This window comes from Falco naumanni, chromosome 3, assembly GCF_017639655.2.
Source record: "Falco naumanni isolate bFalNau1 chromosome 3, bFalNau1.pat, whole genome shotgun sequence".
NCBI classification, from domain to species: Eukaryota; Metazoa; Chordata; class Aves; order Falconiformes; family Falconidae; genus Falco; species Falco naumanni.
Window position 1 is genome coordinate 61,823,095 of NC_054056.1, and position 13,215 is coordinate 61,836,309.

At 43.3% G+C, this 13,215-nt stretch overlaps 1 protein-coding gene across 1 annotated transcript in view; it reads left to right on the top strand.

Annotated features, from left to right (window-relative positions):
* The first annotated feature begins 275 nt into the window (after positions 1 to 275).
* LAMA1 (laminin subunit alpha 1) overlaps positions 276 to 13,215 on the top strand; it is a 107,422-nt gene continuing 94,482 nt past the window's right edge. Inside the window, exon 1 of the mRNA XM_040588521.1 lies at positions 276 to 394. Coding sequence (XP_040444455.1) covers positions 310 to 394 — 85 coding nt within the window. The 5' untranslated portion in view covers positions 276 to 309. The remainder of the gene's footprint in view (positions 395 to 13,215) is intronic.

Consider the following 13,215-nt stretch of genomic DNA (forward strand, 5'->3'; position numbering starts at 1 on the left):
TTACAGCTTTTTAGAACTTTTTCGGGCACCGGACTCGAGCTCGCCGCACCCCGAGCATCACCTGCAACACGCGGCCGGGGCTGCAAGTGCCTCCGGGGCGGCTTTGCGGGGGGGCGGACCTGCGTGGCGCGGGGTCCCCGAGTGTGCGCCGGTGCGTGTGCGCGGGTGTGTGTGCGCGGGTGCGTGTGCGCGGGTGCCCCCGGGGGTGCGGGGCGGGCCCGGCGCGGGGCGGGCCGGGCCGGGGGAGCATATAAGGCGGGCGGGCTCGCCAGGGCTGGCTGCGTCTCTTTCGGCAGCGGTGGCGGCGCGATGGGCAGCGGCGGGTGGCGGTTGCTGCCGGCGCTGCTGGTGGCGGTTTCGCTGCTCTGGGTGCCGGGGCAGGGCCAGCCCCGAGGTGAGCGCAACGGGGGGCGGCCGTGGGGGTGCGCGACTCTCGGGGTGCGGGGGCGCGCACTGCTTACTTACAGTGCAACGCAGTGCCGGTAGTTTGTCTGCAGGACCCCCCCTCCCGCTGAGTCCCGGGGCAGCCTTTCGCCCCCGCGGGGCTAGGGGAGCCCTGGCTGCGTGCTCCGAGCCCCCGCCGGGCGCAGCCGGTGCGGGGGGCCGTGCAGCCCTGCAAGGGGAGCCCCGCGGGGGCGGGCGGGCTGGGGTCCGGCAGTGCTGCCCGCCTCGCTGCCACGCTATTCCCTGCCGGACCCCCCAGGTCTTTTTCCTCCTCTCCCCCCATCTCCGCGCTTTGCAGCCGCCCTCCCCCCCTTTCCTGGAGCCCTTTCTTCTCTCTCGGCGGCGGGGGCCACTCCGCCCGGCCGCCTCCGGGGCCGCCCACTCCCTTTGTGGGAGCCGAGAGACGCTATGGAGCGGCAGAAACCCGGGGGAGGGGGTGGCCCCGGCGACACGGCCGCTGCCCCGCTCCCTGGGGCAGGGGGAGGGCTGGCGAGCGGCCCTGGCCCCCACCGCCGTCCGCTCCGTTGCGGCGGAGCCCCCAGCGCAGCCCGTGCCCCGGCGGGGGACCGGGAAGGGAGAGGAGCGGGCAGCCAAATTGAGCTCTGCTGCAAGGAGTGAGAGGGGCTCAAAACCGCTTTCCAGGCATGAGACAGAGGCAGCATGAGGAGATATTTACGAAAGTTTTCTTCTTTATTCTTTCTTCCTTCCCCCCCGTTTCCCCCTTCCTCGTGGGGCTGGCCGGTGCGTTGCAGCCAAGATGCCAGAACGCTCCGCGGCGAGTTCTTGCTTTGCGAGTAACTTAATCACATGCATCCTCTTTGTTCGAAGTGCAGTAACTTGTGCCTTCCCAGGATGACTGAAGCTGGTGAGCAAGAGCAGTTCGCTCTCTGCCCCAGCGTCAACGGTGGTGGACTCTGCGGCGTGCTGCGTTATGGAGGCAGCACTGGTGGACACCAGATGCTGTCACCTTCGGCTTAATTCAGCTTCTGGTGGAGTCAACAGCAGAATTTCTGCTGATCCCTACCCCCTTGCACATTAGTCCCCAGCCGTGTTAGGTCTCTCTTAAAACAAAAAACGAGGATGGAAAATGGTTGGAAGGCATATGTTGTACAGATGCACGACTTGGTTTTCTTTATGGTGAAATGTGGTGTTCAAGATGGATGTGTAGTGTGGGAGGTTAGCATCTGGATGTTTACACACTGCAGCAAAAAAGTGTGTTTATTAATATCATTATGTGTACGAAGATTCATCCTCCGGGTAAGGAGGACAAAATCAAGCCCAAGTAAACTTCAGCGTCCATATGTTTCAGCTTGTAAATAAACACACTTCACCTTGGTTATGAAAACTCAGTCTTCTAAACAAATGAAAAGCCAGACAAAATGGTGCAAAACTTTTCACAACTTTTTTTGTGAGGTACCATCTTATGCCCACCACACAAACTTAATTCACTCCTATTTAAACATGTATCCTAGCACACAGTTTAAAAATGTAGGAATTTTCCTAAAGCTGGTCAAATATAGGTGGTAAGTACATTCTTTTTTTTATACAAATTGCAATGATCACACAGTAATCTGATGCAGCTTTTGCAGATAGTTTAGTACCAACAGTCCAGCTTTTATATAGTAGTTCACATTGTTAGAAACATCTTGATAAAATGCATATTTTTGTATCTGTGGTTGAAGATAACAGTGTATTTCATTTCTCCTAAGCCACCTCTCCTAGGGCTATTTAAATTAATAATTGTTTTTTTCTAGTTGAAAGATCAGATCAGACCATTCTTCCTATTAGATTAAGTTGTTTTTTTTTTTTTTTTTTTCCCCTGCATGAGGACACAGCTCATCTGAGGGAGCGTGTGTATCAAATCCTGCTGGTGGATAACAAACCGCCTTACAAAAAACAGAATTCAAGATAACTGATCCTAAAACAATGTGAAGAATGTGATGCAGATTAGAATAGCCGAGTTGCTTTTGCAGAAAGTAAACAACTGAAGCTCAAACTTGTAGCATCGTGATGACGGAAAAATACAATTTCTGGTGAGGCTGGAAAGATTTTCCCAAAGCTGTTGCAAGAGCATTCTAGAAGTCTGGGGGAAAGGTATATTGGCATTCCCGTGGCAAGTGCCTCGGTAGAGCTGTCAGCATGTCTTGTTTTTTCTGTTTGTCCCTGCTTTTGTCTTGTCAGCAGATGAGGAGAATGGAGTGTGAGACAATTGCAAGGGTCTGTCAGAAAGTGCTGAAGTCCGATCTAAGAAAGAAACACAGAATAGTAAAGTCACTGCACTGAACAGCTTTGAAGGTTAATGATTGGTTCTTTCAGCCTAAAGATTAGTATCTACATACCTATAAAATGTAGTTGGTATTTTTAGTCGCAGGTGTTTTGTTAAAGTGTCCCCATCATATTGAAAAGTTGGGTTTGCATGGAGTCTTTTGTGTCTACTAGTGGAGTAACTCTTCATGAAGCATGTATCATTAGAGTCTGGATCCAGATGAGTTATTTTACAGCTTCAGAAGCAAATAGCTATTTCAGAGGCTTATTGAGCAGCTTTACTCTGTTGGAATGCATTCTTAATTATACCAGAGGTAACAGTGATACAGGTCTACAAAGCAGAAAGGGAAATCAGTTAATGGTTTTGCACACTATTGCCAATATTTCATAAATTTGATTCTGACACTGTCAGGTGATTTTTCTGTAATAAAAAAAAACATCCTGCTACTATGCATGTGTGGTAATGGTAACTTTCAAGGCTGTAGTTGTAGATTAAATGTTTCCCCAGCTGCATCTGGCCTCAGCTTGTTTTTGTGAGCTACTTCCCTGCCTGGTGTTTTGGAGTCAATAGTCTTTTAAGTGCTGATGCGCAGGAGGTTGAATGGCCCCTGGGGTGCTCCATCTGGGCAGAGCTGTACACAAGTATTTCTCATGCTTATCGTTTGGGTTTCAAACCTACCTTGCTTCAAGAATCTGGTTTAGTAAGTATGCTTAGGCTATGACTAATACACAAATTATGACATTATGGTCAGCAACAGCATTTTTTGCTGAAACGTAAGGGTTATGGTTTGCTTATAAATCAGATGGTTAAAATACTTGCCCAGGAAGTGGGAGATTAACCTAAATCTCCTTAGTTTGAGGTGGTTTGAACCCACATCTCCAATTTCTGAATAGGTTGCTGTGTCACCAAGTTGCTGTGACAGGTAATGCAGGGGAGGGGGAGGTGTATATGAAAACTCTCCAAACCTCTGTTTGAAACTGAGCTACTGTGCAGCCAAGAGTGCAAGTTTTAAGGGTGCAGAAGGAGAATGGACAAGAAAAAAGCTGATGCTGTAGCTGGTCCTTCCCAAGATGGAAGCAAATCCAGTTACAGGCCTTACTCTTTTATTTGTTTGTTGCAAGCAGCAATCAGGTGTCTGAATTCAGGAGAAACTTCATTGTATCCGTGTCTGCTGGTTTTTTACTTTTACGGTCTCTTAGGTTTTTTTTTAGATCTGGCTTTTAGTCTACAAACCTAGGTAGGTGGACCTTACACTACAGCCTTACGCATGGAAGGTGTTCTGTGTGTTTACATAGTTTCCTCTGACACTTTTGAAACTGAGTGCCAGACTTCCAGAAGGTACTTGGATGATCATAAAACTTTGAACAAAGTCTTACACTTTCAAGATGAGCTGGATGTTACATTCCAAAATGCTTTCTGTATGAGATGAAAAAATTAGGTCATAGGTATTTTGCCATATTGGATTGTAGTTTCGTATATGCTAATGGCTTGAGTAGAGCTTGTTTCCAGCAGTCTAAATACCAGATTTTTCACAATATCTGCAACAAAGAATTAAGTGATATGGGAAATAGGAAGGTTTCTATCTCCTGCAAAGTTTGTTTTATTTGGAAATATTTTCCTTTTAACATTTCTGTTATGCTTCCACTGGTGCAAATATTGTTTCCTGATAAGAGAATGCTAAAAGAAACATAAAGTCCCTTGAGACTTGTGGAAAACTTGGTGCTGTTTGCAACTTGCAGTGTGAGGCAGGAGATGGAACTAAAAATATGATAGGCACCTGAAGCAGAACCACTTAATGTTGTGGTAAGGTGAAAAGTTCATTTTTTTGGCAAAATTTGGCATAATGGCATACTTGGCTTAAGTTCTCACTTTTTACCTGGGTTGGAAGCTTCAGTTACAGTGAACCTACACACTACACCCCTTGTGTCTTCAGGCAGGTTAAGTAGCAGGGCCACAAGATACTTAGTAACTGACCATGCACTATTTAACTTGTTAAATTGTGTGATCAGTCGCAGGTCCACACACACCAAGGAGCAAGAGCAACAACATGGGGCACCCCCAATAATGAAGCCAGAGAAACGAGCCCTTGCCAGCAATGTTGCATGACAGCCATCACTGAATTATGGGAGCAGCTTCCCAGAGCTTATGGTGTATGGGGGATGGTGGTGGCTGTCTACAGGGGTTTAAGACTCATTATGGGTTATAGGCGAAGAACATTTTGGGATTGTGTAAGACTTTGGGATGGATAGAGGAGGGGCCAAAGATGGAGACAGGAGAGAGGGCAATCAAGGGTCTAGGAAAGAACAAGTATGGGCAGCAGAGGGGTAAGATGTTAAAGGAGACCAATTGGCTGTAACCAGGTTGCAGGTCAATATGCTTGTCTCTCTGCTCCCTGTACCTCATCAGTACATGTCCTGTAACGATGTACCTTATGTCTTGTCTTTTTACAAACCTCTGTTTCTAAATGCCCCCCTAGGTGAGGGGGTCTCTGTACTGTGCACATAGAGAAATAAGAGCCACTTAGTTGAGAGGAGACTGTGAGTCACAGGGGCTTGTGTGTCTTGGGTGCCTGTGGCTGGAGAGAGTGTCATCTGTGTATGTTTTGTGGGTCTGTGTGTCAGTGTGGGATCACCAGCAAACATCCAGCCAGACAGCAGGATGAGTGGCTTGGGAGCCAGGTGTCAAATTTGCCATAATTTTTGGGTGGATACTGGAGATACCAGAGGGTTTGCAAGTTGGCTACTAGAGGGACCAGCGGATCTAAGGCAACTACAAAGTAGACCATGGGGTCTCGGGGCCAGTCAAGAGACCCATCTGCATGTGTGTGTCTGTGTCAGGCGAGTGGTGATGAGAAGGTCCAGGGGCAGTTATGAGGTAGGATTGGGCATCTTGGCCAGTAACTGGAGAGATCCATAGTGGGTGTGATGGAGGTGGCAGTGTGCGTGCAAGGCAGTCTGTGGATCAGTGGCTGGAGTGCGGCTGGGGGCCTCAGGGGCTTACATGCCCAGGTGCTGGCAACAGGGGAGACTTGGGATCCAGGGCGGGCGTGGATGGGTGGGCAGTCTGATGGAGTCTATATTACATCTATATATGAATGTATGTTTTCTACTTAAGGTCTTTTATCCTGATCAGCTGGAGCAGGGAACAGGATGAGACCAGTGGTGGTGATTGCATTTGTGCATTTCTGTCTTTGATCTATGTGGCTTACCATATGTATATGTATGTATATGTGAGCTGCAGCAGCTGCCTGTCTGTTTGGCTACAGGACTTGGCACACCCCAGCAAAACTCTGTAGAAGAGCAGATGTAATTCTGGAGATCTGGGCTCTGGTTTTCTCTGGCATTGTTTTGCTGCTGAGGCCTTAATGTTGTGGACTTTGTTCTGTATAGTACTCTACAAAAGTCAATTTAGATGACCTGTCTTATGAAGTCACCTCAAACAGAGGCCACATTGTGTGCCCCCAGGAACGCTGACTGCGTGGGTACCACTGCATTAAAACGATAAGCTTCCCTAAATATATAATATTCAACACAAATATATTTTAAAACTTTTGTCAAATAGAAATGAGGCTTGATGGTATTGAAAAGAATTTGTAGCGTAAAAATAGCATAAAAGGTAATGGATGTTAGCTAGGTGCAGATTTTGCCAGTTGAGGTCTGACTTGAGGATGGGAGAGGAAGAAAGAACCATGAGCCATCTCTGTGTTTCTGGTGATCTGAAAAAAACACCTTGGACATTCTGTGGGGAAAACATTGTGCTGACCTTGATTAGAAAGTCTGAAAGCTAAAATCTGCTTTGTGTTTTTCCCTCACTTACTTTAAAAGAAAGTCAGCACCAACAAGCCACAGACTTTCCTCTTTTCTCAGAGTACAAAGGTATGTGACAGAAAAATGCCTTGAAAGCTTTCAGAGTAGACTGAAGATTAAGATAAAAAAAACATTTGTCTGTCATAAATATTTTCTCCATTCCCTGAGGGCTTAGAAAATGCATCTCTGGGTATTCAGGACTATCAGTGTGTGTTGATCAGTTGTTTGTATTTACAGCTGTTGCAGAGAGGATCTTCAGGTGGGGTTTGCTGCCTTCTCCTGTGGCTATTTATGTCCTCCAGGCATCCCTTCCTGACCAGAGGAATAGTGTGTTGAAGTTTTGCAAGATGAGATCAGTTAGGTCAGTTTGCAGGAATTGTGACTTGTGCAGCAAACGTTTGTGACAACTAACATCAAACTTCACATTTATATATGTTTTTAGGTACTTAAGTGATAACTCAGAGGCCCTGTACAGTGCCTCTGCGCACAAGGATATGGGTACAGCTCTCTGGCTTTGAAGTTTGGGTTTAGTGCTTCATTTACTTGTGGGTCAAAGTTAAAAAAAAAAAAAAAAAGGGTAGGTATATCTGTGTTAGTTCTTTTTTACTTCTGTGATTTAATGAATTCTTGATCGTTCTGTGTTTTTTAGGGGGGGGGAACTTTCACCCTGAGATGTAATTATTTTATACACATTTTTGTGTATTAAAAGCTGTATACATCACAACTTTAAAGTAAAACTAGAAGAATTATTTTGTAGTTACAGTAGATATAAATAACGCTCTAACATTTAGAAAGCATAGAAGTGTAAGACTAAAAACACTACCAAAAAATAAGCCTTCAATATCCTTATTACAAAGATATGTAGATGCACATAATTTAGGCTTCCCCTCCTGTGAAACAGCAGTTATGATTCTCAAGTTTTTCCTTGTGTTCCCGGCAGAGTGAAACAGACTGAAAGGATGCTTTGGTTTTACCTGGAAACCTGACTTTTAAGTGCCCCCTGGCAAATCGCTGCTGCTGTAAATGGCCGTGTGATCTCACAGGGCTGTGGGAAGGGAGGGGGCTGCATGGCAGGCACTCACCCACTGCCCTTCCCACGCCCGGGCCAACCTTGCAGGCTGTGTAAAGCAGCGGCTGATGTGAGTTGGTCTGCCTTGTCCTCTTCGGGCTTTTGCTGCCAGGCAAGGCCATGAAGATCCCATTGCTGCTTTGTGTAGGCAGAGTAGTTTTCAGCCTTTAGCAATTCCTTCTGTTTTATCATCTTTAACTGGTTAGCTTTTGATGATTTTTTTAAAACTTCCATTTAATACAGTAACCACTCTGTCGGATATTCCCTAACCAATTCTTTTACATTAAAGTTTCAGATTTGAAAGTTGTTTTGCAAGCACAATGTAATTCCTTTCTGTGAGCTCATTTATTGTACTGTGAGATTCAGCCCCTGTCTCGATTCCCGCATGAGAATAAAGGTTAAAAAGCTATTTAAAAAATGGTCTTCCTGAAGTGGAAACTTTATTTTTCTTTTCTCTTGGCTCTGCCTGCATTTTTACTGGAGTTTTGCTCCAAAATGACCTTGAAGATAGGTCTGTGTTCACTGCCTGCTCTATCATATTTGTATAAGCTTTTATTTGTTGAAAAACTGAGAGGACAGTGCAGATCCTGGATTGCTAATTCAAAACAACATCTATAGGCTGGGTTTGATTATTTGATTTTCTTTTTCTGGACCTGATGAAGCAAGAAGTTTAATAGCAAAATCCTAGCTCTTTATAAATCAGTGGCACAAGTCATAATGACTATAATAAACCTTGGAATTCAACCACTGAGCATAAGTGCAAGCTAGAGCTAGCACTGATGCTCTCTTGTATCGATATTTTTTGTTCAGTTTTCTGAAAGCACAACGGGCATTTTGCCTTCTGCCACAAAACTTGTCAGGTTAGAGAAGTGTGTAAAGAAATCCTTTTTGTGGGAAGGAGGGAAAAAAAAATCCCAGTAGTGACTGGCACTTCCAGTGCAGTTTGACTGTGGCTGAATGCTTCTCTTCCAGGGAGGACTGGAGCAGGGTCGAGTTGTCTTTCATCTTGTTTACCCGGATGCCAGCAGACAGAGCTGTGCAGCCATGGCACAAGGTGATGGGTGGGTGGGCATGCTGGCTGTCCTGCAGGATGGCAGGCCAGGGGGCCTGGCTGCACCTGGTGTGCCGCTGCTGCTCCCTACTCAGGCCGGACTGGATGGAGCGTGGCCAGTGTTCGCTAGTTTCTTAGGATTATTCCAGATCAGTCCAGGTGTATCTAGACAATGAATGAATCAATGAGAATCTAGCACCAGCAGCAGGCTTGTGCTTGAAAAATCAGTTAATAATTGAATTATACCTTCCCTGTTTCTAGCTGTTGCTTTGCAGAATTGAGAAAAGGAACTCCAGAAGGTGCTTCACTAATAAAGAAGAGAGTCTACTGGCTGTTCTTGTCTAGTTTCCCCTTACAAATGCTTCTTATTCAAATGCATGAATAGCTAATGTGTATTTTGCTATTCTCCTTGCCACACCATTCATATATTTTACTTGCCTTTACATTGCTGCCTTTTGTGCATATCTTGCACTGTTTTAAGAGGGGAGGGCAAAAAAGGCTTGTAAATGTGTGCTAATGCTTCTGATGATTAGGTTGTTTCTACTTTATTGGCTGAGAAGGGCTAGATAACAAAAGTTTGAAGTGAGGGTTCTTTGAATTGTCAGGATTTGTGGAAACCTTGGCTCAAATTAAGGTTGTGAAATATATGATGTTGAAATTTCAAGGATTCCTTTTATTTACTTTAGCTTGTAGACTGTCTAAAATGTGTTCTCAATGACTTCTACTAGAAAACACCCTTTAAAATATGCTGAAGAGTTAAAATTTTTGATGGGAAAATGAAGTATCAAATAAACTCCACTGTCCCTGGGAGAATTGTTGTGAATTTATATTGCCAATTGTTCATTTATTCCTTCAGTAGTTGCTAACTAATGTGTTCGTTTGGTAAGACTCTCTTTTTAATTGCCCAAGTAATCTAATTTTTTTTATGGGGTCATATATCCCATTTACAGGATTAAGAAAAACATTACAAATAGAAAGCAAATCTGGCATGTATCTAGAACTCCATGATTTGTGAATAAAATTGGGTATTTTTAAGAGTTATTTTTTGATATTAAAAATAAATCTCACTAAAAGCTGGCCAGAATTTTAGAAACCATGGATTTTTTTTTTTCGCTAATGCAAAAATGTGAGCTTGTTACTGAAATGGTCTTTAGAAGTAAACATGAATTTTAAGCTAAAACTTATGGGAGTAAGTCCATTCGAGCCCTATTCTAATTTATCTTCCTTGAAGTAGGTTTACAGTGTGTCTGCCAATGTCCTCCAGAGCCAGTTTATCACTGCTAAAGGCATGCAGCAAATGCAAATGCTAGAGCCAGATGGACAGCCCCTCATTACCTGAGAGTGGTCACACAAGGAACAATTTAGTTTCTTCCATATTTGATAATATTGTAATGGGGACATTTTTTAATAGACAAAATGATTTTGCAAAGTATAGTGTAGGTTTCCTGTGAGGTGGAAGAGGCTGCTCGTTGCAAGCAAGGACAAAGATGCATGTTGTTGGGCAGGGAACTTAAAATGAAATGTGTGATGACCAAAGGAGAATAGATCTTTCCACAGTGGTGATAGTACATGGTCTGAAGGCAGCAATAAAACAGCAGGTACAAATCGTGACAGCTGGTGGACAGCTGTATTTAATGTGTATCTTGGCATGGATTAGAGGGTGCCATGCTGATGTTTAGCTCCAGTGGCATCTTGGGCTGCTGAGAAATGTTTTACTGTGGGTACTTGGTATAAGGATCTGCTATTGCTGTGCTGCCATGGCTGATAGTGGTAATGGACAAATCCAAGTTTGGATTTGGATTTGGCTGAAACTTCTGCTGTAGCGATAGGAAAAGAGGGTAAAAAGGGGCTTTTCAGTGGTGCAGTGGCAGGGAAGAGGTCAGGATGTTTGCCCCAAAGAAGAAAACCCCTTCTGTATACCATATAGTACTGACTGATGCTACAGTCTCTAAAACTTGAGCAGCCCTCCTCATCTTTTCTGTTCTTAAGGACAATGAGAAATAAGCTGTCCAGTCTGCAGCTGTGCCTTGCATTTCCCACAGTAAGTGGCAAAAACATTTGGGGTGTTTCAGGGGAGGATCCAAAATGTGCCTTGCATTTTTTCTTTAGTGTTGCTGTAGCATTGCTGAATTTTAAACTAAACTACTTGAACTCTCAGTCCTGATCTTCAGGCTGTTAGAATTTTCTTAAATTGCCCTGTAGGCTGAAATGCATCATTCTTGTTTTCAGGCCAAAGGCACAGCTTTTGCTAAATCGTGTCTGTTTTAAAAGAAATATGCAGCTGTTTGTAACCAGAATACAGTTACTGTGAGTGACAGTAATACTAGCTGTGTTGCACACTTCAGCTGGTGGAATAACTGAACAGCATTCTCAATAGATGCCCGTGCTCTGTTCACTACATTGACACAACATATAGAGGTTGTGCGATTAATTGTGCTATTAATATTTTCAAAATGGTTGCATGTGTGCCCTCTACATCAGCTAATCTGTGAGCCTGGAGACCAGCAGATGTAAGTAAACAGAGCGTGGTGATTTGCAATTTTACATTGTTGCCTAGAGTAAAATGCCTAGAAAAAAGTAGAATATATTTTACTTTTTGTAAAGAGCAGAAAGCCACCTTTATAGTATGTTGAACAGCTGGTTATAACTGGAAAAAACAAAACTAACCCTACAGAGGTTATTTCCCAATTAACCATTTAAATGGAAGATTGCGAAATCTTGTCAATAGAGATAAGGGTGTTATCAAATTTTGCATGTCTTCAGTGTTACACACTTGCAAATCCTTTTAGATCCATTCATGCTGGAGGAAATGTGCTCCCTTCTCCCAGGAAGATCTGGCATTGATAGAGGGCTGCATGTGCCTTGATAATGGCTTTGTGCCTGCTGGAATGAAAACATTTTTCTTCTCTGTCTGGAAAAAGAACATTGTTGTAAAGCAGGAGGGCTGGTAGTTCTCAGGTGCCCAAACCTCTTCAACTTGAAATAGCTTTTGTTCATTAATGGAAAAATTTCACTTACTTTAAATAGAAATTTAACTTCCTCTAAGGCAGCTGCAATTGTAATATTAAGATAGTGCATTCGTGTTGGGAAAGTGAAAAAAGCAGCATTTTTTGAAATTAAGAAAATGAAATAAATTATTATATATGTTCTATGAATAACAAGCTTAAACTAAGTGAAAAATACATTTTAGAGTTCCTTTGTAGTACAGCTACTTGCTGTAAGATATCATCTATGGTCACAAAGAGATGCCAGCTTCTTCAAGGGGTCCTTCCTTATGTTTACATGGGAAAAGAAATGGTAACGTTTTGTCTGCTTGCGATACTGAGGCACAGTACAGAAGTGGCTTGGACCACTAAATCTTTAAAATTCTTCTCAAGCTCAGGTCTCTTAAACTTTGCAAGTGATAAATATAGATTTAGTCAGGAGAGAGCTAATAGATACTTGGGTCATAACTTCCTATTTATTGTAATAAATGATGCAGCGTGAAGCCTAAAACTGCACATTTGTGCTTGCAAATTTAGTTAGGATTAAACCCAGACAGGATTTTCATTTACAAAGGAAACTGTTACCTCAGGCTGAAAACTGGTGATAGAAAAGAAGTGTAGTGTGAGCTGTTACCTATTGAGGTAGTCAGAGTAAAAGGTAGTGATAGGGGAAAGGTTACTTTAGGTCCAACATCAGTAAGAACAACAATGTTCTGTCTTGATATTGGGGTACATCAAGAGTGACAAATGACTGAGGTCCCTAGTCTTTGGCAGTGTGATCAGCATGTCAATACTACTGTCATATTAATCTAAGCTAATAGTGTCTTAGGCTGCATATAAGCAAAACTGACAAGACACCAAAGTATTTTATAGCTGTGGTTTGTATTTACTTTGGGTTTGAGCAAAAATTGTTCCTGGGATTGAGGTGACTTCAGGAAAAAAAAGTAATACTAAAAGAAAGAACAACCCCTAAACCAACAAACACTATGAATTAGACTCTTCAGCATGGGAATAAGTTTTGGGCAAACAAGAAAGAACTAATTTCATGGTCTGGCAAGTTTGTTGTTTCTTGGCAGTCTGCCCACCTGTCAACTTTTGCCTCTTTTTGCTTTGGTGTAAATGCTATGGCAATTTCTGGCTAGATTCTTCAACAGGCCAATGCTAATAAAAAAATCAATGCTTGCAAGACATGACAGAAATATGGATTATACTTTGGAAATACATGATATACAGAGAATACTCACAAATTACCCTGCTTTTGTATCAAGTTGTACTGTCTGATGCTGAAAACTAGTATGAAAGCTAGCTTTCTTCTTTTCTTTCTACCACCCCTTAGTTTGATCTGACTGCAAGAAAGCAGCAAGTTACTGCAATATTGAAGATACTAGAAACTGCTGTGATGGTCTCTTTTTTTTTCATATCCCCAAGAACACAAACTTAATTTTTTTGTCTTGGATCTCTGAAATTTGTGAAGGACCAAGCCATAATACTAGAAATCACATTAAGGACTGTAATGTAAGCTATTAAACCTATTGTATTTACCCATGTTTTCTATTCTCTCGAACATTCAGCTGACAGCTATCAAGTGGGATTGT